This window comes from Cervus canadensis, chromosome 6, assembly GCF_019320065.1.
Source record: "Cervus canadensis isolate Bull #8, Minnesota chromosome 6, ASM1932006v1, whole genome shotgun sequence".
Lineage (NCBI taxonomy): Eukaryota > Metazoa > Chordata > Mammalia > Artiodactyla > Cervidae > Cervus > Cervus canadensis.
In genome coordinates, this window is record NC_057391.1 from 76499898 (window position 1) to 76527420 (window position 27523).

Sequence of the window (27523 nt, forward strand, 5' to 3'; positions counted from 1 at the left end):
TGAAGTAGGTCCCCTGGCTTGCATTCTGGAAGGTGACTTCTTCACAGTTGTCAATTTTAAGATTTGTTTGGGAGTGACTGAGAAGGGCAGAGGGTAGCAGTGGCCCTGAGGGTGGAGCTGTCTTCTGGGTCTTCAGATGCAGAATAAGCTTATGCCTCTCCTTATGTACTGATCAGTGCTTGCATGACCTCTGGAGAAGCACTAAAGGGATAATTGATTGATTGATTGGTTGAAGGGTCCGAGAGGGCTGCAATACTTGTGGGGTATATAATACTTATGGGATAATTTGGTAAAGGGGATTCCGAGGTGGCACAGTGGTAGAGAATCTGCCTGCCAATAGAGGAGATGCAAGAGACTCAGGTTTGACCCTTGGGTCAGGAAGATCCCCTGGAGGAAGGCATGGCAACCCACTCCAGTATTCTTGCCTGGAGAATCCCGTGGACAGAGGAGCCTGGCGGGCCATAGTCCATGGGGTCCCAAAGAGTCAGACATGGCTGAGTGACTGAGCACGTGCACACACACAATTTGATAAAGAGTTGAGCAAGTCTAAGTGTTTCAGTTATCTAGTGCTGGGTAACAGACCACCCAGAAATGTAAAGGCTTACAGCAAAAATAATTTATTCTTTCTACAGTGTTAGTGGTGGTTCCTTGATGGATTGTGGCTTCACTTACTCCTGGACTCGTCCAACTGGAGGGTCACCTGGGCTGGGATGTCCAGGATGACCTCACCCTCACACCTGGTGGGTGGTGCTGGCTGTGGGTTGGACCCCTTTGGTTTTCTTCCATGTGGCCTTTCATCCTCCAGGAGGATGGACTGCCTTCCTTATGGAGTGGTCTCAGGGTGGACTGCAAGAAAGGGCAAGTGGAAATTGTAAGGAGTCTTCAGGCCTAGGTCTGGAAACTGTATACTGTCACCCCTGTCCTTTCCACTGGTCAAAGCAAATCAGAGTCAGCACGGAGGGTCTATCCAATGGCATGAATACAGGGAGGTGCAATCCACTGGTACCATCTTGTAACTGTCTACAATACCAAGTAAAAGATAAACATGTTAGAATAAAAATCAGATTAGCCTATGGCAGTGAGAGCTGATATTTAAGAGAGATGAAGGCCATGGCCTGGGAACAGACTGTTTGGGCCAGAATGCAGGCTCTGCCACTTCCTCATTATTGATCCTGGGGAAATCACACAGCCAGTCTTCTCAGTGAGGATAATAGTATCGCTTGTCATAGAGGCTCGTGTTGAGTTTGAGTTAACAAAAGTGCCCAGTACTGACCTGGGCACGTAGTAAACACTCTGAGAGCAGTTAGCTATTATTATTCATGTTACTGTCTGTCAGTGGTGGGTGAGTTACAAATCTGGCTTTAGGTGTTCTGGTTCAGAGGTAAAGAGGGAAAAATATGAGGGTATGAAGTCCGGAGTGTGCTCTAGCGGAGAAAAATTGTTGGTTCAGAAGAAGCAGTGCTGTGTCAAAAGGGTAAGTATGGGTTTTTACACATTTACTTTTGAATGCACTAGGTTTATGGCAGTCTGCAAATGGATTGGCTGGAAAATCTTCACACCATAAAAATAAATGTACTTTCCCCTAAAAGCAAATGATTAGAGGCAACAGCCTCTGTCTAGAGTTCAGCAAGACAGGCTTGATTGTCAGAGCCCTTGACCCGAGCCCCCGCTTTCCTCTTGCCTGGCTGAGTAAACTTGGGAAAATTTGTGAATGTCTCCTGGTCTATAAAGTGGCAAAGGGACTTTGGTGTTCCAGTGGTTGAGAATCCATCTTCCAATGTAGTGGACGTGGGTTAGATACCTGGTCAAGGAACTAAGATGCCACAGGGCAACTAAGCCCATGCATCACAGCCCATGCGCCACAACTAAGACCCAACACAGCTAAATAAATAAATAAATGCATATTTTTTAAAAAATAAAATGGGCATAATAGCAGTACCTACTTCACAGGGACAAAGAGATTAGGCAAGTGAAGTCCTTATTCTACTGCCTGGCACATGCTTCTCAGTGAATATTTGCTTTGACTATTATTAGTATAAAGAGGATTTTAGGGGAGATTTTCTCTCTGTTGGAAGACAAACTCTCCGTGTTTTCTTTGCAAACGGTTAGTACTATGATTATAAGCCTTTCCTGCCTCTTTCTTAGAGAAGCACTTGGACTTGCAGAGATCATCATAAAGTAATAAGCAAGCAAGCAAACAGAGAAAAAAGTAATAAAGTAATAAACCCTGCGTTTAGTCTTTTCTCAAATTCCACTGCTAGCCCCCTAGTTTTTCCAAATTAGCGCGCGTCATCATTTGTATGGTTTTATTCTCCATGGAACTCCGTGCAGCCTCTATGGAAGCGGGCTGCAAACATCTCAGAACAGCCTTCAAGGACGTCCAGAAATCTGTCGACAGCCCCCAGACTACGGGTTCCCACCTCTCCTCCGCTGGCTCCTCTCCACATCCCTGCAGTCTCAGGATCCCCGATGGTGTGAAGTCAGGCCCATCATTTGCTCTGTCCCCAGGGAATCTTTCTCCACCTCTGTTCACATCTCGCCTTCCATCTGATTTATGGCTTTAGAATGTTGGCCTGGAGGATCTTATAATTTAAAGTCTCTGTCAGAGGTTGTTACATGAACGCAGGGCCAGTAAAAAGCTGTTTTCTTTTGGTTTTGCTCATCTGTCACTTTTTTTTTTTGTGGCATGAAATACGAGGTAGGAAAATAAAGTTACCCACTTGGGGTTGGGAGAGCTATTGAAACACTCTTGTGTAATCCTCTGGAAGGTGCCAGGCTCCATCCTAGCCAGGGGCCCTATTCAAAATTCTGGGTCTTCAGGCTAGGTCTCCCCAAAGGCCCCCTCTCTCCAACAGTTCATGTCTCTTCCCTAAACTGCTTCTAGGGGCAGTTCTGGTGGTAGTTATAACTGGGTTTAGAATCATAAGTCTATTGTCTGTCAACTGTTCTAAACTGTTCATCTAGCCAAGGAGATTCTGTTCAATTTTGCTATGTTTGCATTATGAAAACAGTAATTCCTTTTTTTTTTTCATTTTCCATATCAGAATTATATTTTAATAGCAAATATGCTATATATACACCTTCTGATATTTTTATGCCCTTAAGGAAATACTCCCTCACCCTGCAATGAGAATTTTTCAGCCTATTTTCTTAGGAGACCAGAAATCATTTCCCCATCATCTGACTTTCCGCTAAGACAGCATTGCATCTCTGAACACCTACAGTCTGCTTTGACATCTGTACGGTTCGTGTGTATCATTAACACGGCCATTATTTCAAAGGGTTTGGCTCCATCAGAGTTGAGCTTCTGCTATTTTCATCCATTTGTTCAGTGAGCAGGATGAATCTCCACATTGCTGATGCCAACTTCCTAGCTCTCCGAGTGGATTTTTGTAACACACTGTGAAAAAGTCACGGGATATCCAAGGTGATTCCTGTCACATTCTTCAGGAGGAAAGTTGTGGAATACTGTTCACGAGACAAATAAAGTGATGATAAAGTAAATGAATAAAAAGAGAAATAAGTAGATCAAAAACAGTGGTACGAGTTTATGATATGGTCCCTTTTATTGTTTAAAAAAAAAAAACCTCGTAAGCGTGGGCATATGTATTTGCATGTGTGTACATGCAAAAGAAAAGATCCAGGGTAGGTGGAACTTAACTTTGGTGGGGTAAGAGATTCTTCAAATATTTCTTTATAATGAGAAAAGAAACCCAGTGCTATTTATTTTTAATAACTAAGAAGCAAACCAATAAAACCCACGTAGTATCAACAAAAAACAAGAAAGGGAAGTCGGGCCGGTTGACTGGTCAGGGGCCGTGGGCTTCTAAAGCCCCTGGTGCACAGGGCACCATGTAGTGCCTCAAGCTGGGCTTGACTCTGGGAAAACTAGGTTTGGCTGTTCAGACATGCTGGCATGGTTTCTGAGGCCGCTGAGTGCAGACACCTTCCTGTGGGAAGGTGTGTTGTGTAATGGAAGCAGGGTTGTGTAATCAGCTCAGCTCCATGCAGCCTGCTTTGTCCGGCTCTGGTGGAGCCCTGGAAGGAGTGGGTTTGGGCCTTCTTCCTGCTCCTCTAGGGGGCCAGGCATCAGAGCATCTTCCCACCCTGAGGATGGTGACTGTGGCCCTGTCCTACTGGCTCTGGGTTCGGGAGAATGTCCACATACACGGATATTCCTGCCTCAGCTGTCAGCTCGCAGGGCTGGAGCTAGGAGACACGAGCAGGGACTGTTCTGAAAACAGTCAGGAGATTCCACTCCGAGGCCAACCGCAGCTCTGAGGAAGAGAAGCCCTGCCTCCCTGGCTGCCTTGCAGCCACTGGAGCCTACTGACATGAATGCTACTGCAGCCTGGCCATGCGAGGGTCAGAGTGAAGTGCTCTGCGCCTCCAGCTCCTCACTCAGGGCTGGCGTGGGGGACCTGGCTCCCCTTGGTGATTCACCACTCAGCCATCATCAGTTCCTGGGGGCCAGGCCGGGTCCTGGCAGGGAAAGCATGGGAGTGGGAAGTCACCACGGGCTGTGTCTTTTCTTGCAGAGAAAGTTCACTCGTGTGACCAGGAGAGACAGAGTGCCCTGGAAGAGGCCCGGCAGAACCCCCGCGAGGGCATTGTGATCCCCGAGTGCGCCCCTGGGGGACTCTATAAACCAGTGCAGTGCCACCAGTCCACTGGCTACTGCTGGTGTGTGCTGGTGGACACCGGGCGTCCGCTGCCGGGGACCTCCACGCGGTAAGCCTCCGGAGCCCGTCCTGCCCCTCAGATGGGCCCCGGGGCAGGAGAACCGGCTTCCTGTTAGGCTGGCGCTGCACATCTCCCGGATTTATTGTCCTGGCCGGGTGGGAATCGAGACCCTCGGGGAGCAGCATCTCTGCTCGTGGGCGGATGAGGTTCTGGTAGAAAGACCTGGATCTTGGGTTCTGGTCACAGGACTGGCCTTTTCTAGCTGGGTGGCCTTGGGGAGAGGAGGTAATCTCTCTGAACCTCAGTTCACTCAGGCAGGTTATTGCCTTGCCTGAGTCACTAGGTTCTATGGGTCAAAAAGATCCTGTGTGCAGACATAAAGGGATACTACTCTACTTGAGTAGCTGAGACGATGTGGCAACATGCCCGAACGTGTCTCTGTGGGGACGCTGATGCTGGGATTGCCCTGTAGCTAGTGGACAGTGTGGGAGATATTTTGCCACCAGCTCTGGGTGCTGTAGGCTTAGAGATCACACAGACCATTGCTGGTAGTCGGGGCTGAGGTTGACTCAGGTTCCAGCCCCTCCTTACCCCCTTGCCTCTCTCTCTTCTCAGCTACGTGATGCCCAGTTGTGAGAGTGATGCCAGGGCTAAGAGTGCGGAGGTGGAGGACCCCTTCAAGGACAGGGAGCTGCCAGGTAGGAGATGACACTGCCTCTTGCTGACATCTTCACCCTTTCCTGTCCCACCACCCCCTCATTGTGCAGAAGCGGCGCCCGCCTCTGGGTCTGTTTCCTCATCTGTAAGCTGGGGCAGGGACGGACAGTGGGCAGGGGCATGGCAGGAGCCACAGGGTTGGCATCCAGCCTGGTATTTGTCCCTAATTAGTCCTGAACTCTTGAACACACGGTTTCTCCTCCTTGCTCTTCTTTAAAGATAAAAAGTCTTTAAAATGTAGTCTTTGGCTTAAAGGGCTTCCCAGGTGGCGCTCATAGTAAAGAACATTAAAAAATGTGGGTTCAGTCCTCTGGGTTGAGAAGATCCCCTGGAGGAGGTTATGGCAACCCACTCCAGTATTCTTGCCTGGAGAATCCCAGGGACAGAGGAGCCTGGTGGGCTGCTGTCTGTGGGGTCGCACAGTCGGACACAACTGATGCAACTTAGCAGCAGCAGCAGCAGGGTGATTGGGACAGTGATCTGGGGGCTGTGGACCCTTTTCCCCAGGGCTGCGAAGAGAAACTAACTCTCAGGGATAGGCTGCCCTGCAGGGCGTGGTAGTGTCCGTTGCCAACCCTGTAGAGTGCCTTTGCAATGACCCCTGGTGGCCCAGAACTGTCCCTGGAGTATGGCACAAGAGGCATAGGCAGGGGCCAGGGCCTCTGAAGGGCTGCTGGGCTGGGTCTCTCTTATTTACCGTGTTCTCTGCCAGTGAGTTACAATACGATTACTAAATATTGATGGCTCGAAACACTGTTGTTTTAATCAGGTCAGTGCTGGTGGGAGCTCCCACTGTTCCCATCAGGACTCCAAAGGAGAACTGAAAACAGAGGCTCTTGAAAGTCCGGGGGTTCCCAAGTGAGGTTTGTAGAAATCACTCTGTCATGAGAACAGAGTCATAGAGACCAGTGTCCCTCTGTCTAGCCATCCCTTCCACAAATGTGAATCGAGATTTCACTGTGTGCCAGGCGCTGAGTATGTCTAGTAATCAAAACGGAAGTGAAGCTTGTGTAGTATGGGAGACAGAGTATACAAATAAAGGAATACACACACATGAAGAAGATGGTGACAGGTACTCTAAAGGGAAAGAGTGAGGTGCTGGGAGAAGGGCAGGAAGAAATCTGTGGCTTCACTGAGAAAGTAGCATTTAACCAGACACCCGGGGGAACTGCAGAGAGAAGAGAATGAAGTAGTTGTTGCAGAGAGGAGAATTGTAGGTAGTGTTGAGGGCCTGTTTGGGGCTGGTAGTCATGAATTTACAGGAAAACCATCTCTCCAGTGGTGTGGTGGTGTTTATACCAGCAACATTCAGCTCTGGGGGTGTGGATTTGGAGAAGGCATATCTGTGCGAAGGTTCATCCATGTTGGGGTTTTGCGGGAGTCCCACCATGAGGAATAAACAAAGGATTTGAGAGTACTTCTAAGGGAGGGTTGATCATTATAATCTAAGCTGGCTGAGGAGAGATGTAAAAAAAAAGGAAGAGGTTCTTGGATAGATAAACTGGTAGGTCCATTGAGTCAACTTTGACCTTGGATTTCTCTGCATTCCTAGTGCCCTTTTGGCAGCTGGTCCTTGCCTCTGGAGGAGCCTGGTCTCACTGTAACACTTGAGTTTCCCAGTAGACTATGGACTTTATGAGGAGAAGAGCCCTGTCTAGTATATTCCTAACATATACCATAGTGCCTGAGTTAATACTCAGCAAAATTTTGTGGATTGGAAGAACACCGAAAGCTTTATTGTTCATGTGGTCTGATGGTCCCTTGTGGGCTGTGGGGAGAGGAACTCTGGAGGTTTATGAGAATCATCTGGGGCTTCCCTGGCTCAGCTGGGAAAGAATCCGCCTGCAACACGAGAGACCGAGTCATCTGAGCTGTGGACAATTCCCAAAGTGGATTTGGCTGGACAAGAAGGACTTGGAGAAGTTGAAGAAACAGTGGTAGTGGAGGAAGCTGTTTTACTTGATCATTTACCTGGCACGTGCCTTCAGATCTCACTTTGTCTTTCAGGCTGTCCAGAAGGGAAGAAACTGGAATTTATCACCAGCCTACTGGATGCCCTCACCACTGACATGGTGCAGGCCATTAACTCAGCAGCGCCCACTGGAGGTGGGAGGTGAGAGCGTGAGCAGGGCTCGGGCCCAGGGGGACCTTGGAGCCCCTGGTCTTTTAGATGCTGCAGGATGCTGAGAGAGTGGGGAGGCCTTGTGGGTAGCGCAAGGGCTGGAAGTTGATCCTTTTCCTGAAACCATGTAGCTGTGACTTTGTCCAACCTTCTGCCAAAAATCTCACCACCCCTCTCCCCTTTCCAGTCCTTGGGAGTTGCTTTTCTCTAGCTTGTAGTCACCTGATTACAGGTAAGTCCAGGAGTGTCTGGGACTTCCCAGGTGGTGCTAGTGGTAAGGAACCCACCTGCCAATGCAGGAGACATAAGAGACATGGGTTTGATCCCCCCATCAGGAAGATTCTCTGGAGAAGAGAATGGCAACCCACTCCAATAGTCTTGCCTGGAAAATTGCATGGACAGAGGAGCCTGGCAGGCTACAGTCCATGGGGTTCCAAAGAGTCTAACATGACTGAAGTGACTTAGCATGGCACGCACCAGGAGTGTCTGGAGACTTCCAGCACTTTAGTCTCAGCAGTGGATGCGTTAGAGTGAGTCCAGAATGGCAGGAAGTGGGGTGGGCATGTGATGGGGACAGCAAGGAGGAAGTCTGGAGCACTGCTGGTTTTCTTTTCTGAGGAGGCAGGAGCCACATGCCTGAGAATCCCAAGGGACTCCGAGTGTTGGGATTGGACACTACCATAGTGAAACCCTACCTAAATCAGGAGCTGATATGCTGACCAAGGCAGTCCTGACACAGGGCCAAAATCCACCTGCTCCTTAATGACCAGCATCACCAGCGCTCACTGATTTGGGCCCACTGGGTCGGTTGGAGCACGCATGCTCAGACCTATTGAACATGCATGGCACAACAAGCCCTGGGCTAGGGATTGGGAATCCAGGAATGTGAGGCATGTCCTTATCTTCAAAGAATGCACCTAGTGGGAATACTATGCTGTGGACAGATACAAACTCTGTGGTAAGTGCTAGATCAGAGGTGAAAGAACAGAGAAGGGTTTGCTCATTCAGTCTGGAGGAATCAGAGAAGGCTTCCAGGAGGAGGTGATACCTGAACTGAATTTTGAAGGACAGGTAGGACTTAGCTAGTAAAAGAAGGAAAGCCATTCTAGGAGAAAAAGAAAGAACATTGTGACCCCAGGCAAGTGCATGGCCATAGTTCAGTATGGCTGGGACAGGGCGGATGGAGGAGGAGAGGAGAGGATGGAGAAGATGACAGAGCTGGTGATGACACAGAGAAGGAGGTGGGAACCAGGTCCCAAAGGGCCCATGAGATGTGCTTCCCAGTATGAAGCCTGAGAGGGAGGCTTGGCAGAGGTGGGGGGTGTTCAGGCCCCTGTAGCAACAGGAAGTACCATGTGCTTGGCAGGAGTGAGCAGCCTAACTCTGAGCTTGCGGGGCTCACCAAGGAGGCAGGGCTGATTCCTCCGCATCTGCCCAGATGCAGAACTGTCAACGGGCAAGGAGTGCCGCCCTGAGACCCACCCAGGCCCCCAGGCCGGTGGAAGGGTGACTGCCTCAGCGGTGATCAGCGCAACCACAGGGCGTGTATCTAGGGTGGGAACCAGGACGCCCAGCACCGCCGTCAGCACTTCTGTGTCCCAAAGCAGACGAGGGCAGCGGCCCCCCACTTTTTTTTTTTTTAAGCGTGCAACTGTTTTCATTATATTCACAGAGTGGTACAGTTACCAGCCAAAATTTCACAACATTTTCATCAACCCCCAGAGAAACTCCGTACCCATTAACAGTCACTCCCCAGTGGCCCTCCCCCAAACTGCTACTGCTACTAATCAACTTTCTGTCTCTATGGATTTGCCTACTCTGGACATTTTACATAGATGGGATCACACAGTGAATGGGCTTCGGTAAAAACCATTTCTGTCCCATCATGGTGAGCGCAGAGAATGCCTTGTGGATTGCCACTCTAGGAAACCCCCGGTTTGGGGTTGCTTGCCCTCAACAACCCCGTGGTCCTGTGAGGTCTGAGGTTGGTTTGTTTTGCTCACCCTGTGATTGGGGCCAGGCCTCCCCCACAGCAGGAGGAACACTTCACTGAGTCTGAGAAGATGGAATCAGGGTCTGACAGGTCAGCAGATGGGAACTGCCCAGAGGTAGTGCTCAGCCACTGGAGGTCTAAAACAGAAAGCTGTGTCCTAATCTCTAGGAAGAGGGATGGGAAATTATGAACAGGCATATTCAGGATTGTATGCCTTTTTGCTTTTCGTGATTGAAATGTGAAAACATACCTGTTGTTTCATTCAAAAACGAGTATGAGATATTTATGTTTTTTTAGAAGAGAGGGACTAAAGAAACAAGAAGGGGGCATGGCCCTAAAAATCCCAGGTCTGGATCCTCTCAGCTCACAACTCTTCTGGGCTACTAGCTCTGACCCATCCCTCAGGGAGCCTGCCTGTTGCTTGTACGTGGGTCCTAAGGAAACAGCACTTCACCCTCCATCCTGTTTGCTTCTGCAGGAGGCCAGCCCTTGCGCCTTGCCTGGCCTCAGATCCAAGCAGGCTTCAGTGACAGGGAAAGCAGAACTCAGCTGGGTCCTGGGCCAGGGGGGTCAAAAGCACAGGTAGGCCTGCTGCCAGGGCAAATTCAGATGGATGCTCTGCCCTCAAATTGCAGGGTGAGGAAATTTTTACAGAAAATAAAAACTAAGAAGTTTATAAATGCTTTTAATCCTAGTGTGTCCTTAGGGAAGTGATTTTCTTCTTCTTTCCAAAAAAATCTCTTTTAGGTATAATGAGAGTTGGAAGAAATTTTTTTTTTTTTAAATATTCTTTCCTAAACATGTTTTTCATTTTAAGCTCATATGAACTTGACCTTGTTTGGTTTTGATGAGAATGAAAGGTTTGAACTGCATTTGGTAATTGTGTTACCTGGAGGCTATACTTGTAATCAAAAGAGAGACAAGATGAATCGAGAAGTAGTTTAGAGATCAAGGGAGTCGGGGTGGGCCTGGTGGGGAGAAGGAGAGAGGAGTGGTTATACAGGGGGGTAGTTGGTCAGGGTTACTGGTTTTACTGCATTTAAATCCCTCTCAGATCTCCCTATTATATTGGGTTGGCCAAAAAATTCATTCGGGTTTTTCCATAATTTGTTACGGAAAAACCTGAGTGAACTTTGATGTCGACCCAGTGTTTAGGAAAATCAAGCCTTCACTCTGACCGTAAATTGGCTCTGAAGGATGGTCTTGATGGTGCTCACCCTCCTTTTGTATGCCACTACCTCCCATCAGTACATGCCAGCTGCCGCTGGTCCTTCTCAGGTGCTCAAACAGGCCAAACTCTCACCACCCCAGGGCCTCCATGCCAGCTGCTGCCTCAGCCTGAAATGTGAGTACCTTATCTTCCCGTGACTTGCCCCGCTGTTCCATTTAAGTATCACCTTCTTAGTGACCATCCGAACGAAAGGAACAGTCCTGTCACCTATCATGACACCTCTTTCTAATTTTCAGCCTAGTGCTTATCACTACCTGATGTTTTGCTGGTTTGTTTATTTATATCTGTCTCACCCCACCCAATGAAAATTGAAGTTCGATGAGAAAAGGAACATTTTTCACCTTCTTCCCTGCTGTATTCCTGGAGCTCAGAAAAGTGCCTGGCATACAGTAGGTGCTCAGTAAACGTTTGTTAAATGAATAAATAGCCAGAAGGATGGGTGGGTAGATGGATGGATCCCTGTCAGGCACAGAGAGGGATGTCTCAGTGAGGCCTCTCTTCCTTGAGGGTCTGAGGGTCCAGCAGTTACTTCAAGACTAATTATGAGGCCAAACCCAGCCCTGAAGTTCACTGCCACCAGAGCTTTACGGTGCCCTGGCTGGGCCCACGGGACTTGGGTGCTGTGTGGACAGCCCCTGGTCAGGTGCTTTTCTAGGACAGAAGAGCAAAGTCAGAGGAGCAGGACCCGTGAAGAGAATTAGGGAATCCAGGCTGCCTGGGTTTGGGCCTTGGCTCTGAATTCAGGCAGAGTTGGGACTGCAAGCATGAGGTCAAGGAAGCCACAGCTGATCCCTCCTGTATCCTCTTGGTCTGGCAGTTACAGCTGGACATCAGCTGGGGCCAGTGGGAAACAGACTATTTAGTGATATTGGGAAGAAGGGACGGGGGGATGCTTGGGCTGAGTAGAAGAGAGGGTGTCTTCATCCCAAACTGCCACCTGTCAGACTTGGAGATTTTAGCTTTGCACAAACTCTTATATCTCACACCCAGGGTAAGCTCTGTGCTGGGTTTTGGGGACATACAGGGATGCAGGCTTGGTTCCTGAGCTGGAGGAGCTCCTGGGAGAAGAGCTATGTAGTCAGGTGAGTGCCCTGTAAAGCCAATGTGATAACAGAGGCAGATGAAGTCATGCAGGCAGGGACTCAGGGGAGGAAGGCACGTGAGAGAAGGCTTTCCATAGGAGGTCATGTTTAAGCCACATCTTCACTTACGAATGAGACAACGTCCTGACCTAGATGGACCAGGAGTAAGGATTCCCAGCAGAGGAACCCTTGGGATAGTGAGGTATGAACAAGGTAGGGGCTGTGGGTTTCCCTGGTGGCTCAGATGGTAAAGAATCTGCCTTCAATGCAGGAGACCCAGATTTGATCCCTGGGTTGGGAAGATCCCCTGCAGAAGGGAATGGCAACCCACTCCAGTATTCTTACCTGGAAAATCCCATGGACAGAGGAACCTGGTGGACTACAGTCCATGGGGCAGCAAAGACTTGGACACAAGTGAGCAACTAATATACACACACATACACACACACACAGGGTCTGTGGAAGGAATCGTGAGCGGAGTTTTAGGCTTGGGGGGCAGGTTGTAGGAGATGAGGCTGTAAAGTTGGGCAGAGCCCAGACCCTGCTGGACCTTGTGATTCATGCCAGAGAGGCTGCCGGGAGTCATGGGGTTAGATGGGCATTCCTATGGGAGCTGGATGGGAGGGATGCTGGATGGGGCAGGAAGGGTGCAGCATCATCTGAGTGAAAGGTGATGAGAGCATGGATTAAAGATGTCGGGGGGTAGGATCATCTACTGAAGTTCAAGTAATGAAATCAATAGGATTTGAAGACTTGTTGGATGTAGGGAGTGGAAAAGAGAGATGTCTACTTCCTTTTCTGGCATCTGGCTTGATTTGGGGGGAAAGCAGTGCTGCCCAAATTTAAAAATAGGCCAAGTGAAAGGGGTACCCTTGGAAACATCTGTGGCTAGAGCTTGAGAGGGGGCAGCCTGCAGGTATCATTGCATGTGTGTCTGACTCTTGGCGACCCCATGGACTGTGTAGCCTCCCAGGCTCCTCTGTCCATGGGGTCCTCCAGGCAGGAATACTGGAATGGGTTGCCATGCCCTCCTCCAGGGGACCTTCCCAACCCAGGGATCGAACCCACATCTGCTGCAACACCTGCATTGCAGGTGGATTCTTTACCCCTGAGCCACAGGGGAAGCCCATAGGTATCATTAGATGATAGCTTTTCTCGGTGAAGGGTTGATGGATCATTGAATTATGCCCTTGGTCCTTCCTCCTGCAAGAAGCAGAGCCCTCCTCCCGCCACCCCATAGATCGGCCTTCCTAGAAAAAGCCAACGTCGAGAGAAGGTAGGCTGAGCTGCATGAGCCTCCCAGCCCCTCACGTGGTCCTGCAAGGAGAAGCCCTTTGTCTTGCGGCTTCCTCCTTCCTGCCCAGTGTGGTTACTTGTTGATGGTCTTGCAAGGAAGAGGCTGAGAATGTGGCTGACTTGGCATTTCCCAGCCCCACCCGCCCGCACAGCTGGTGGGGCCTGGACCCGATTCCAGATGGGGCTCCGTTGGTCTGCTTGGCTTGGCTCATGCCTCCAGGCCATCCCACCTCACCTTGTTTAAAACTGCTTGGGACAGCAGAATCCGGCCCAAGATCTCGGCCAGCACCGGTTTCCTTGTGGTAAATGGGGCTGGCTCTCAGGCTGTGCATTGCAGCCAAGGCCTGGCCGGGCTGAGGCTGCAGAAGCAACGCAGTGAGGGCTGCAGGGGAAGGGCGGCACCTGCTGCTTCTCCATGTGGGAGAAGACTCGGTGGGGCCAGTCCAGGGAGGGACCTGGCTCTAGTGGTTTTCCTTCTCCCTGGAGGCGGGAGGCACGAGGACGGCTACCAAAAAAGCCCAGAGGCAGGGCTGACACCAGCATTTTACTGGCTCTTCACGCCATACCAAGAAAACCTGGATCCTCTGCACACCCAAGGAGCCCTTTTAATAGAAGTGGAATTTTACCTGCAGAGAGGCCCATAGCAAGGACCTGGGTGTCACTGTTAGGTGATCTAAGGAACCATTACTGGCTCTAATGTTGGGTCCTCAGCCCTTGCCCGATGAGCAGCTTTGATGACCCCAGTGGAGTTTCTGTGTGCACGTGTACGGGAGAGGTCGGAGTCCATGCCAGTGTAACCCTGGAACTGAGAATGCAAGTAGCCTGTGTTTTTAAAGGATACTGCTAGAAAGCTGCAAGAGCTGGAGTGATCAGTGGGGTGTGGCTTTGAGGTCAGTGGTAAATTGTGGGGAGCCTAGCTGTGATGGGAAGGACTCAAGCAAAGACTGTTGAGAGATTCCTGGGGCCTCTGGAGGAGGCCATCTTGCCCCACCCCCATGCTCCCCTGGGAAAATCCCAGCTTCTCCTCAGCTAACGGAGGTGCCCATCTTTCACACATGCCCACTGCCGGTTTGGCTAAATCAAGACTCCTGATAAGTCTCACTCTTAACTAGTTCTTGTATGAAGGATGGTAGTTTGGGGACTTAAAAGCTGCTGTGAAGCCAGAGACCTCACTTTCAGAGCTTTGAGCTAGATGCCTTCCGTAGTTTTCTTTCTTCTTCTTTTTTTTTTTTTTCATTATGCTTTGCTGGAAACATGAAAACTACTCCCAGGCTCCTTCCAATTGCTGTTTTTTGTCTCATCCCATCTTCTCCCAGAAGGTGCATACTTATTCTTCTAGGGCCATGACTGGAGTCTCTTTCCCTCTAGACAGGGGTTCTTAACTTGAATGAGGTTTGGAGCATCCATTAAACCCCTAAAATCTGCAGAGTTCTGGGTGCACATGCATTTTAGAGAGAGGGACTGTGGCTTTGTTTGTGTTCTCTGAAGGTCCACGATCTCCTCCAAACTAAGAAATTCTTGCCTTAAATGCACTTGGAGCTTGGCCTAGACAAAAGGTTGGATTCCAAAGCAGGACCCTAGCGCTGCCCAGCTATACATGTAGAGCTGGGCCCTGTTATCTGGGGGAGGATGCAGCATGGGTTCTGGAAGTCAGAGGAGTTCAGAAGCAGAGAGCCTCGCACCAGCTGGGGAGAAGGGAGGGAAGAGGCAGCCTGTGGGTTGCAGCAGAGCTCTGGGAGCCAGAGGCAAGCATGGAGGGCCCTTGGAGCACCTCCCCTGGGCAAGTGTCCTCAGTGGGGGCCGGGGCTGGGACAGGCAGGGGTGTAGCTGTCCGAAGTCGTGGCTGCTCCGGGCTGGGAGATCCTGCTGGGAGTGAGGAGGGCAGAAACTTGGCTCTCCAGACCAGGGAGACAGGGAAGGGAGGGGAAAAGAAGCAGGAGCCAAGTGACAGTCCCTCTCTGGCCTGAGACGAAACTCTTAGAGGTTGTCGCCTGGGGAGAAGAGCCGCTTCTTGCTGCAGACTAGCCCAAAGGAAGGTGCAGGGAGCCCCAGTCACAGAGTCGCCGAGAACCGGGCAGGCAGGCGGGAGCCCAGGAACACGTGCTGGAGGCAGCGAGCCTCTCCTGGCAGGGCGTCTGGGTGGGATGACCTCATCCCTTCCCGTCTCAGCGACTGAGGCTTTATTATTCCAGCGTCTAGGTAGACATGACGCTATGCTGAGCCTAAAGGTTGAAGGAAGAGCTGCCTTCACCGGGGGCTCTCGTGGCCCCTCAAGGGAGGGGCTGAGGGGGAAACCCTGACCCCCCCCTCCCCCGGACACCTTAGAAAGCTTGGAGGGGAATAACTGGAACGCCTCCCCTGAGGCCCGTCCTGGCTCTCCTCCCTGGCCCGGGTCCTCCGTCATTTGGGGAAAGTTGGAGGCCGACAGCGTGCTCTGCAAGGGAGCTGGCCACTCTCCCTCCTGCTCCAGGAGCATCCTGATAGAGACGTTTCTGGGCGCTCCTGGTGTATGCCCCGCAGGTTCGAGAGTGAATGTTGCAGTGAAAATAGAGGAAGCTCAAAACCACCAAAATACCATGCGCTGGCAGAGATGATAGTCTGAGCCCTGCCATTCCAAGCCTGGTTTCTGTGACGGACCTAGCAGACTCTCCAAAGCTAGAAGCAGGCGGTCCCTCACACCTTCCCCAGGTACTCTCTGCTCCAGACATGTCAGGATGAGGTCCTGCTGGCTGATCTACTCACTGTGCTGTCTTGGACCTGGTCCAAGGTGCCCAGTGGGGCCTGCCCAAGACCGTAATCCACTTAATTAGGAATGGGCATTCAGCAGGGACGCCTGGCTTTTTTTGGTAATGAAACTTCTTTTTCCCTAAGTGGTGAGGTCACTTGGGGGTGGGGTGGGGAGGGAGGTTGCTGGCTCATTCATAGGGGAGGGGTCAGGGTTGTCCCTTCCCTCCTGGAAACCTTGGCAAATTCCAGAGAAGAACCCCAAGGCATTGGCAAGTGCCTTGAATATTTTTCTTGCTAGGTACAGCTTCAGAGTGTGCTGGCAGGCCCTGAATCCCTGCTGTAGCACCACTGGTGTAGTCTGTCCGGTTCCCTGCAGACGATGGGCCAACCTCAGCCTCAGTCCCCCAACTGAGGGAAGGTTACCCAGGGCTTTAAACACAAGGGTCTGGACCACATTCACTCAGTGCCAACCCTGGCAGCAGGAGCCACAGGACTTGTGTGGCTCTGTTCTCCTGGCCGGTCACCCGCTCTAGAACAGACTCATCATTGGCTTTTAAAGTTTTCAGTATTACCTAGCACCCTGAATCCTTTTTGGGGAAAAAATGAGGCATGAATAAGTAAAATGAATGGGTAGACCTTGTGTACATTACACGCGTAGGCATTGCTCTTGTCATGTTACAGTCAGAGCCCATGTTCGATGCAGTCACCACCATGCATCTCGACCCCCAGGAAGCTTTCTTGGTTACTCTAGGTTACTCTGCTTCTTAGCAGAATTCCCCAGGTGTACAAGTTAACATGTGGCTTCCTGGGTCTGCCCTCTCTTAAGACATCTGTGTGGAGAGACTCACGTTAGTAGGTCTGGACTTGCCAGCTATAGAACCTCTGCTGTGTCCATCTCAATTGCCTCCTTCTCTCAATTCCTACCGCACTTGGTACCTGACAGCGATGGCCCATGGGAACTTCATCCTTCACGTTGAGTTGTTGTTGTCTGGTTTCACTCTTTTTGACTGTCTTGCCAAGACAACAGTTTGAAGCCAGGGGCTACTCCTGCTGCTTTGGAAGCCCTCCTGGGACCCAGCCTGGGCACTGGGTGGTTGGCACACACTCTAAGCTCCCTTCATAGTAACACTCATTTGGGTGTCAAGTTCATGTGTGATGGCAGTTTGTGTGTCAGCAACACTAGGCTAGGAGAAGGACAGTTTGGATCCCCGTGGTTTTCTCAGGTGAATGAAATCCAGTTGGTACGTCCTGAGCATCTATCTTGTATGAGAACATCCCAAGCTATGGTGGAGGGTGTGGTGGGTTCACCTAGGTGGGGACCCCCCCAGAAATGAACTGTCCAGCTGGAGGCTGAGGTTAGAAAGGGCGACTTGATTCTGCTGCAGGCTGAGCAGGGCTGGGAGGGTTTGGGCTTGGAGGAGCCATTTCTACCTGGCTGCCGGCAACCCTTGGCATCGGAGCATGTGGGAGAGACTTGCAGTGGGGCTGGTGGTTCCTGCGGGATCCTGAGTGCTGCTCGGGGGTGGGGTGTCCGCCCGTGGCCCAGGTTCTCGGAGCCAGACCCCAGCCACACCCTGGAGGAGCGCGTGGTGCATTGGTACTTCAGCCAGCTGGACAGCAACAGCAGCAGCGACATCAACAAGCGCGAGATGAAGCCCTTCAAGCGCTACGTGAAGAAGAAAGCCAAGCCCAAGAAGTGCGCCCGGCGTTTCACCGACTACTGTGACCTGAACAAGGACAAGGTCATCTCGCTGCCCGAGCTGAAGGGCTGCCTGGGTGTCAGCAAAGAAGGTGAGTGCTCGCCTGTGCTCCTGGCCCTCCAGGACTTGCCCCTCCTGGAGGGAGGGGACCAAGGGAACCCCCCACCCCCACCCTGCAATAGATGAGCTTCCCAGCTATGTGTTTATTTGACTACTTACTGGGAGCGCATCATGCTTTGTGCTAGACACCTGACACCGTGGAGGGATGGATGGGTAAGTTTCCTATCCTTCCACAGCCTACTGAAGAGACAGATGCTAAAGTATTTACATACACTGTGGTGAGTGCCATGAGGGTGTATTAGGATATGCCGGGCTGCAGTGACAAGTAGAACCACACCTGTAATGGCTCAACACAGTGGAAATGAGTTCCTCTTGCCCATATAGTAATTCACCATGATTCCAGGTCCTAGGGTGTGTGGGTATGTGTGTGTGTGTGTGTGTGTGTGTGTAGGGGCATAGTGGAGATTGCTCCAGGTGCAGTCACTCTGAGAGCCAGGCTGAGAATGACTCTGCCGACTTCATTCTGTGACATCCAAGGTCACCCTGGGGGTCTTCTCCCTCTGCAGTCAGCCTGATGGGGTAAACCCTGGAGCAGTGCTCATGGGGCGGGGTTGATGGGCCAGTCCTGGAAGTGACATACATCACCTCTCCTATTTCACTGGCTGGATCTCCATCACTAGACCACACCCCACAGTGAGGAGGGTTTAGGGCCCAGGAAGAGGTCCTTCTCTTGCAGAGGAGATGATTCTGGTGGACATGGACACCAGAGCATGGATTCTGGTGGACACCTAATGGTCTCTATACAGTGCAGCAAGTGCAGAGTGTTGTGAGAATATACCTAAGGCACCTACTTCTGTTCAGAGTCCATCAGGCTTGGAAATCTTCAGGAAGGAAGTGATGTCTTAGCCAGAGTTCAGCCAACCATAGCCCCTGGGCCCAGTCCAGTCTATGGCCTGTTTCTGTACAGCCTGTGAGCTAAGAGTGGCTTTTCTATTTTTAAGTTAACTGTTCAGTTGCTCAGTCGTGTCTGACTCTTTGTGACCCCATGGAGTGCAGCACGCCAGGCCTCCCTGTCCATTACCAACTCCCAGAGTTTACTCAAACTCATGCCCATTGAGTCAATGATACCATCCAACCATCTCATCCTTTGTTGTCCCCTTCTCCTCCTGCCCTCAATCTTTGCTAGCATCAAGGTCTTTTCCAATGAGTCAGTTCTTCCCATCAGGTGGCCAAAGTATTGGAGTTTCAGCTTCAGCATCAGTCCTTCCAATGAATAATCAGGACTGATTTCCTTGAGGATTGACTGGTTGGATCTCCTTGCAGTCCAAGGGACGCTCAAGAGTCTTCTCCAACACCTCAGTTCAAAAACATCAGTTCTTCAGTGCTCAGCTTTCTTTATGGTCCAACTCTCACATCCATACATGACTACTGGAAAAACCGTAGCTTTGACTAGATGGACCTTTGCTGGCAAAGTAATGTCTCTGCTTTTTAATATGCTGTCTAGGTTGGTCATAACTTTTCTTCCAAGGAGCAAATGTCCTTTCTATTTTTAAAAGGATGTAATTTTCAAAAAAGAAGACTATGCAACCAAGACTGTTGTATATTGTCCGTGGTCCACAAAGCTAAAATGATTGCATCTAGTTCTTCACAGAAAAGCTTGCTGCCCTTGCTCTACATGAATCCCTGACCAGTGAGTAAGAAGTAGCTGAGCTGAAAGGTCATGGGAGGGAGGAGTGTTCTGAACTAAGGCAAGTGAAGAGTGAGGCTATAGAAGTGGGGAAGGAGAGTTTTAGAGGGGCTGAAGGACATCAGGGTGGCTGGGATGCATGTTTAGGGGTGGAAGGAGAGGGGAGGCAGCAGGAGTTAAGGTGAGAGAGTTTAAATTAAATAAGAGCAATGGGAAGTTGTTGAAGGGATTTAGTCAGAGAAATGATAGTATCAGTTTTGATTAAAAAAAAAATTCTTCTAGTGCAGTGTGGGAAATGGATCGGGGGATGAGTGAGGGCAGAGACCCAGTAGGAGGCTGGAGCACCGACCAGGCAGGAGATGATGGAGGCCTGAATTAGGGAAAACCCAGTGGGGTTGCAGAGTACTGGGTGGAGGCGACTAGGTAGAACTTCAGGGCTTGGTGATTGAGTGCAGAGAGGGATGAAGGTTGGTGTGGGCAACTGGAGGGCGGTCCATTCACTGAGATGGGCAACACGGCAGGAAGAGCAGAGCAGGCCTAGGGGGTGGGGAAGATAACAGACATGACTTGGACCTGTCAGGTTGGTTGCACCCCAAAAATTAGAGAGTCATAGTGTAGATGAAGGGTCTGGGCTGATGATAACGATTTGGGTAATTCTAAGTTGTTTGGTGCCGAGAACTGCCTTGAAGGAAACATAAGAGCTTTTCCTTGTTCTAACCCTTGGTTGACAGGGTAAACCCAAAAGGTAGCTGGGGAGGTGGCTGAGGTACGTGGCCCTGACTCTGGGAGGTGTGACCCTGGGTGAGTGCTGCTCATCCCCAGTCCATTTCCCACACTGCCCCAGAAGAATTCTTTTTTTTTTTTTTTTTACCAAAACTGATGCTATCGTTTCTCTGATTGAATCCCTTCAACAACTTCCCCTTGCCTTATATAGTTTAAACTCTCTCACCTTACCTCCTGCTGCCTCCCCTCTCCTTCCATCTCTAAACATGCATCTCAGTCACCCTGACATCCTTCAGCTCCCCTAGGCAGTCCTGTCTGATGAGGATGACTCTCTGTGACCCCACGACTTTTAGTCCCCAAGACATGGTGCATCGTCATGGGTCACACCCTGCTTCAGCCACAGACCAGCTCTTTCATCCAAGTACAAACTACTCAACCATCCCAGACTTCCGTTTCTTCATCTGTAAGGTGGAAATAACCATAGTATCCACCTCACAGGGCCATTGTGCCGACACATGGAGACAGCGAGTCAAAGCAGTTGTTGAAGTGGTTGAGGCATTGATAGATAACCTTCACCTCTGTGAAGGTTTGATAGATAATACTCGTCTTCATGAGACTGTTGCAGCTGTCAGAAGCACTGATCACACTGCATGCAGTCCACGCTCCCGGTTCTCCCCTGCCATCATGCCCCTGTCCTCAATTCCTAACCTCAGGCACAGTGCCTTAAATCCTGGTCAAATGATGAAGGGCTGGGAGAGGGACTGTCCTGTGTGGTGACTTTACGCTTTGGCACACTTGGAATCTGTGCCCATTTCTCAGAGCGCAAGCTGGGGACCACTATTGGAAAGAGACTACCCAGTGTTTGCATTGACCCCCAGGCCCACCTGGAGCACTTCTGGGCTCAGTAGGTTCGGAATCACAGAGCTCCATTGGCGTACTGCCCTTGGTCTGCTTCTCATGCTGGTAGTTAAGGTCCACACAGCACACAGCAGCCAGGGGGAGGCTGGTGTGCTGACCTCAGGTCCACCCAGCTCACGGAGGCCTCTGGGCTGTCCTCTGAAGCTTTGCAAGGCACCAGCTGCACAGGACCCAAAGGAAGCAGGCAGCCCTGGCACTTCCCAGCTCTGTACTCTTTAGCAAGCTACCCAAAGTCTCTGAGCCTCAATTTCCTCATCTGCAAAATGGGTATGATAGCGTCTGCCTCACTTGGTGTGAAGATTTAACAAGCTGATGCCTGGTTTGCGGTGAATGCACAAAAGAAATGAGAGAAGTAGTTGAGGAGCACAAGAGGCACCAGTGGTAAAGAACTCACCTGCCAATGCAAGAGACATAAGAGACCCAGGTTTGATCACTGAGTTAGGAAGATCCCCTGGAGGAGGAAATGGCAACCCACTCCAGTATTCTTGCCTGGAGAATCCCATAGGCAGAGGAGCCTGGTGGGTTATCGTCCGTAGGGTTGCAAAGAGGCAGACATGACTGAAGCGACACAGTCTAGCCCAGCACACACAGAGCAACACAGCCCTGGGCTGCCGGCAGCTTTGCTGGGTCTCTGTGCTCCGGGAGCCGCAGGAAACCCATCTGGGTAGATGGTATGCAGGGCCTGAAGCAGACGGTGGTCATCTGGTGTCATGCGGTGCCCTCTGGTGGGCTGAGAGGGGCTTGCACACCTAGTGGGGGGCAGAAGTCAGGTGGAGCAGGACATAGAGTTTGGGGGTGAATGTAGCTTTGGGTCCGAGGGACTGAATTTTGGGAAATGCCCCATGAACACAGGCATTTTCACCAACCAGACTCCTCACTGGGGAGCTGACTTCCCAGCACAGTGTTCTGAGGACTGGGTCTCTTTCTTAACTGGTCCTTCCCAGTTTATGAGGCGCAGTCTTCAGGATTATTGTCACCACCCCCTGAGGATGGAGACAAGTCCTTCCATTGAAAAAACCCACCATCTCTCCCATTGACTTGCCGGAGGATGGCGTCTAACCCTGAACAGAAAACCCGCTCGAGTGATGAAATGGATATCTGTGTTTGGAGTCCTCACAAAAGTGTTTTAGTCGCTCAGTCGTGTCCGACTCTCTGTGACCGCAGGGACTGTAGCCCGCCAGGTTCCTCCGTCTGTGGGATTTTCCAGGCAAGAATACTGGAGTGGATTGCCATTTCCTTCTCCAGGGGATCTTCCAGCCTTAGGGATTGAACTCGGGTTTCCTGCATTGCCGGCAGAGTCTTTACCATCTGAGCCACCAGGGAAGTCCAGAGTTCTCTTAAACCCAGCTGTTATTTCTTGCTTATTCCTCCCCTTCTCAGTAGGACGCCTCGTCTAAGGAGCGGAAAACCAAAGGGCAGGTGGAGAGACCAGGGAGGCAGGATGGATCATCAGACAGCTAACCTTCGACGTTGCCCACGGCCCAGCCACATCCCATGTAACATAAGTGGTGCCCATCGTGTTTGCACTTTTAATAACTCTTATTTGTGTGTTTTCTTTTTCGGTTTCATTTTTAAACACCAGTATCTAATACCGCAGTGGGAAAAGGAAAGGGAAGAGAGACTGTTTATTCTCTTTTATTGTTAAGTTTTTGGATCTGCTACTGACAACTTTTAGGGTTTGGAGGGTGGGGGGCTTGCTGGGACTGAGAAGAAAGAGATTTATATACTGTATATAAATATATATGTAAATTGTATAGTTCTTTTGTACAGGTGTTGGCATTGCTGTCTGTTTATTCCCCTCCTTCTCCCCGCTCTGAGCTGTGAGGGTTCCGGACACACAGCCCCACTCTCTAGAACCCAGGACTCCATCCCTGGCCAGCCTGGATTCCATTGTGATCACAGTGCAGACTCCGTGGGTATCTTTGGGGCCACCTTCTGCCGTGGCTGTCAGAGCGGCAAGTCACTTGGCGGTTGACCTTCTCAAGGGAGGGAGTGGACATTGCAGGTCAATGGGAGTGGCCCCTGGAGGGAGGCCTGTAGCCCTCAGGAGTCCCCATCCTCCAGCGCCCATGTGGTCAGGCCATCCAGACCCCCAGGTGCACAGTGTCTTTGGCGCCTGGTGAACAAACAGCCCTCAAAGGATGTGCATTAGGGTCGTGTTGAAACATTTCCAGTCACATTTAGCACCTACTCCATGTAAAGCAGGAGAGGAGAGGCAGAGAAGAAAAAGACACCCCGCGGGCCCTTTTATTTAGTAGTTAAATTTAATATCTGAGCAGTGGAGGGAGAAAGACAGAAGGCCTGTTCTGGTGAGGATGGTGCCCACCATCCTCTCGCTTCTCACCCCAAGGCTTCTCACCTCTCGCCCACCCATGAAAGAGGCTTCCTGAGACAGCGCCCAATGCCGAGGTCAGACTAGGCAGCTACTTCTGCAGTCCTCTTTCTCCCCTCCTGTCCTCTGGTCAGCGTAAGCCTAAGGGAAGAGTTGTGTCCATCACCTTGTTGGTCACTCAACCTTTTCTATTTTTTTTTAAACTCAGTACTGAGGTTCTTCCTGTTTTCCTAAATGCTCTTATGGGCTTCCAGACTTGAGGCCAGTTCCAGGACCAAATTCATCTTGGGCCTGTTACTTCTGCCTCCCTTGGAAGTGAGATGGAATGGCCCAGCCATGGGGAAATCCAGGCCTAGCTTCCCACAGGCGTTTTACTGTGACTCCAACGTGGACTGCCCAGCCTTCGAGTCATACCCCAGCTTCCTCTTGCCCCGGGGGGCGGGGGGCATGCCCGTCCGAGAGTCATCCGACAAAGGGTGACAGGTGACTCTGAGCCCTCCTTCCCGTGAGCAGCCAGAGCAGCAGGGAGGGAGGGAGGGTGGGCAGTTTTCCAGGGCCGGCGCCTTTGTGGATTATTTTTGGAAATCTGGCCGCATCTCTGTGCATCTCCTATCCCATCCCAGTATCCCATCCTCTGACTGAAGAAGGTTCTTGCTGTCCTGGCGAAAAGTCCCAGAGGTTGTGTCAGGGTGACTGGAGACCCCATCCCAACATGGTAGGATGGAACAAGAGCCCTGGCCCGTCAGTCTGGACCAGAAAGCCCGGTGTGCTGGCTGGGTGGACTTTCCGGGAGACCTCAGCCTCCTTCCCTGCCCTGAAGGAAGCGCCTCCGTGAAGAAAGTTGGAATCTCCCCAGGACATCTTCTCTCTCACACACATGTAGAGGCAGAGTTGTGTGGTTTTCCTTTGTGAGGAGGGAGGGAGACCATTTGTAGCTTGTTTTATAAAAAATAAAAAATGCATAAACCTTGGTGGCGGTTGCCTCTTTCTTTGGGTGGCTTCCTTTGATGGAAAGTGTTCATTTCCTTAACAGTTTAGTTGTTTACTGTGGCCCGGGGTGCCCTCCACTCTGATCTTAGGAAGTCTGAGGTGCTAGATCAAAAAGGGAGCCAGAAGTGGCCATGGGTGGTGCCACGCTTGCGGTGAAGACCGTGATACCCTGGCCCTTGCCTACAGTGCTGGGACCCTGTTTGTAACACTTCTTCTGACCTGCACCTATGCAGCTAGCCCCACAAGCCATCACTGGAAGGTAGGGGATGTTGCTGGCGGTGCTTTGTGGGCAGGGCTGGGGGAGCCCGTTCTGTGGCTCAGGCTGATGGGAGTGGGCATGTTGGCCGTGATCCTGAGCACAAGACCCCAGGCTGGGAAGCAACGGTAAACAGGGAGCAGGCCCCAGTGGGGCTCACGCCGTCTGTGCCCCAGTTTTCTGGGGCACGTGTTCAGGTCAAGGCTGCTGGCTTAGCTCACGTTGCTGGAGGCCTTCAGCGTGGATGCTGCGGCAGAGATGAGGCTCCAGATTGTTTCTGATGCTACAGATGTCTTTCCCCTTTGCCTCCCTCTCTGCACAAGCAGCTGTGTCCAGAAGTGGCTTCCTCTCCCGCCTCTGAGAACTTCCTTCTGCCACCTCTGGCCCCTTACCCTTTGCAGGTAAACAGAATACAGTGCCCTTGAAAGTGACTCTGCCCCCAGCCCTTTCTTTAGCTAAGTGTTCCTGGGAAAGGCTCTCAGCCTTCAGATGGGGTCCGGCAGGTTCCCCTCCTCCAGTGCTGACAGTGAGCCGCTGTGTCCACAGGCCCTGAACTAATACTCCAGTCCAGTGCCCTGGGCGTCATTATCCGCATCTCACAGGTGTGGTCACAGGCTCTGAAGCTCAGTGACTTGTTGGGTTGCACCAGGCTGGGAAAGGCAGAGCCAGGCATCACCTTCAGGTCTTCCCCTCCAGGCCCGGAGCTCTGCCCACTGAGGGCTGCCTTCCTTCAGGCACTAGAATAGCAGCCTTCTCCTTCCTTCACTCTGTGTGGTTGTATTCAGCTGTGAGTGCATATTATTTTTTCTCTGCACAGTTTAGAGTCTTATTAAAAAACCACTAATTTGAAGATGCCTATTATGGGCTTTAGGGATTGGGGAAGAGAAATAAGGTAGGTGTTTGCCCATGCAAGACCTCACTGGGAGACTTGGGGTTGACTCTGCAGCCCTGTTTAGCCTTCCTCTGCTTTCTCCAAAGATGAGTGGGCCATTCCTAATGGCAGTCAAGGAAAAGGGAACCGTAGACCCATCCTGTTAATTCCTTCACCCAAAGGCTCCTGAGTCATGCTTAGCCCGTGTGGGGAGGGGAAGACCGGGGACATGGTCAGTTGGATGTCAAGAGATGGCTGCTCAGATACTCTAAGAGGGGTCTCCAGGCTGGTACTCATCCCTGGTTTCCCCAGGAGTCTGGGAATCTGGCAGTTCCAGACTCCTGGTAGGAAAAAAAAAAAAAACCCAGAAAGAGCCAGTCTGCTCATCTGACCATTTATTCCCAGGTTCCTGAATGACCCACAAGTCCATTAGGTGTGCCCATCAAGGACATTGAAGAGCTTCTTGGAAATCTGATCTTCTGGTCTGTGGCATTTGACTCCCCCCGCCGCCCCAGTTTTACAGGGGTGACAGGCAAAACTTGACCTTTTTCACGCAGTGATACCAAACCAAGCCCTCATTCTTGTGGCCTGGATCACTATGCCCCTTTGTGTGACTTTCATGAATTAAACAAGGAAGGGACATGACCTTGATTATATGCCTGTCAGGTGTGTGACACAGGTATCTCTTGTCATTTCTTGTCAAATCTGACCCATTCCTTATACTCTTCTGTGCCAACACCTTATCGGGATAACCTCATCCTTCCCACTGTGTGCACTGCTCCCCTTCTTCCCGTAGCTGCTCTGTGAAGGTCCTGTTGCCTGGGGTCTTCCTGACCAAAGTTTTGATAGTAGCTAATGGTCTGCCATCCTGTATGTGACACATACACTAACCCTGGTCATCCACACACTTGGTGGTGGAGGGCCATTGACTGCTTGGATGTGGTGTCTTCACTGTATGATGGGCATGTTGGTGAATTACTCACAAGAATCAGGAGAGACTGGGATAAGATGCAGTAACACACATCCTGCACCCTACGCACTTAAGTCACAAAGGTATTTGTCTCCCTCCTGGAACATATCCATCACTCGTCAGCAAGGGGTGCTTCTTGTCATCAGGGCCCCAAGTTGAGGGAGACTCCACTCTCCTTGATTGTGAAGGCAAAAAAAAAGAACATGCTACATTGTACCCTGGTTCTTAAAGCTTCCATCTGGAAGTGCCATGTCACTTTGTTCTCATCTCAATGACTACAACAAATGTCATCGTCCCATCTAGCTCAAGGGCAGCTGGCAAATGCCCAGAAGTAGAATTAGTACCTTAGGTCCCCAACCAGGGGTCCACCTAGTATCCCAGCATTGGAAGGTGAAGCCCTAACCACTGGACCGCTAGGGAGTCCAAGGGGATCTGTTAACAGAAGTAGAATTAGTATTTGTTGGACAACTCTGCTGACTGTCGCAACATAGATTATCTTTGTATTTTCCATATTGATTTTCCATATTTACATTGTCCAAGAATAAAAAGACTTGCTTTTCACAGTTTCCACAGCACATTTTATGTCAATGACTTCTGACATAAAGGGAATGATCATTAGGGAAATGATCATTCTCTCCATTGTGGGTAAACAGAGGATAAATGCACCTTCTCTCCCGTGAGCTACCATGCCCCACCCTGGGGAGGGGCGGGGTGGGGGTGGGCTAGGTCTCAGGTAACTAGCCATGCCCCAGTGCTGGAAAACTTGGAGAGGCAGCAAGTAACTCTGTGTGAAAGCAGCAGAGTAATTGCAGCACCCTGGGGGTACAAATATGACATTTTCCCTCTGCCATCCTGGCTCTCAGCTGTGCTCCACTGCATCTTCTTTCCTCAGGGTTCAGTTCAGTTCAGTCACTCAGTCGTGTCCAACTCTTTGCGACCCCATGGACCGTAGCACGCCAGGCCTCCCTGTCCATCACCAACTCCCGGAGTTTACCCAAACTCATGTCCTTCGAGTCGGTGATGCCATCCAACCATCTCATCCTCTGTCGTCCCCTTCTCCTCCTGCCCTCAATCTTTCCCAGCATCAGGGTCTTGTCAAATGAGTCAGCTCTTCACATCAGGTGGCTGAAGAATTGGAGTTTCAGCTTCAACATCTGTCCTTCCA

At 50.9% G+C, this 27523-nt stretch overlaps 1 protein-coding gene across 4 annotated transcripts in view; it reads left to right on the plus strand.

Annotated features, from left to right (window-relative positions):
- SMOC1 (SPARC related modular calcium binding 1) overlaps positions 1-24242 on the plus strand; it is a 141352-nt gene extending 117110 nt beyond the window's left edge. For 2 of the 4 annotated variants that reach the window (XM_043472404.1, XM_043472406.1), the window contains exons 8-12: positions 4539-4731; positions 5299-5381; positions 7408-7513; positions 17398-17642; positions 22320-24242. In XM_043472404.1, the coding sequence (XP_043328339.1) occupies positions 4539-4731; positions 5299-5381; positions 7408-7513; positions 17398-17642; positions 22320-22336 (644 nt within the window). In that variant the 3' untranslated portion in view covers positions 22337-24242. The remainder of the gene's footprint in view (positions 1-4538; positions 4732-5298; positions 5382-7407; positions 7514-17397; positions 17643-22319) is intronic. The other 2 variants (XM_043472405.1, XM_043472408.1) reach the window with 1 other exon arrangement.
- Positions 24243-27523: the final 3281 nt, after the last annotated feature.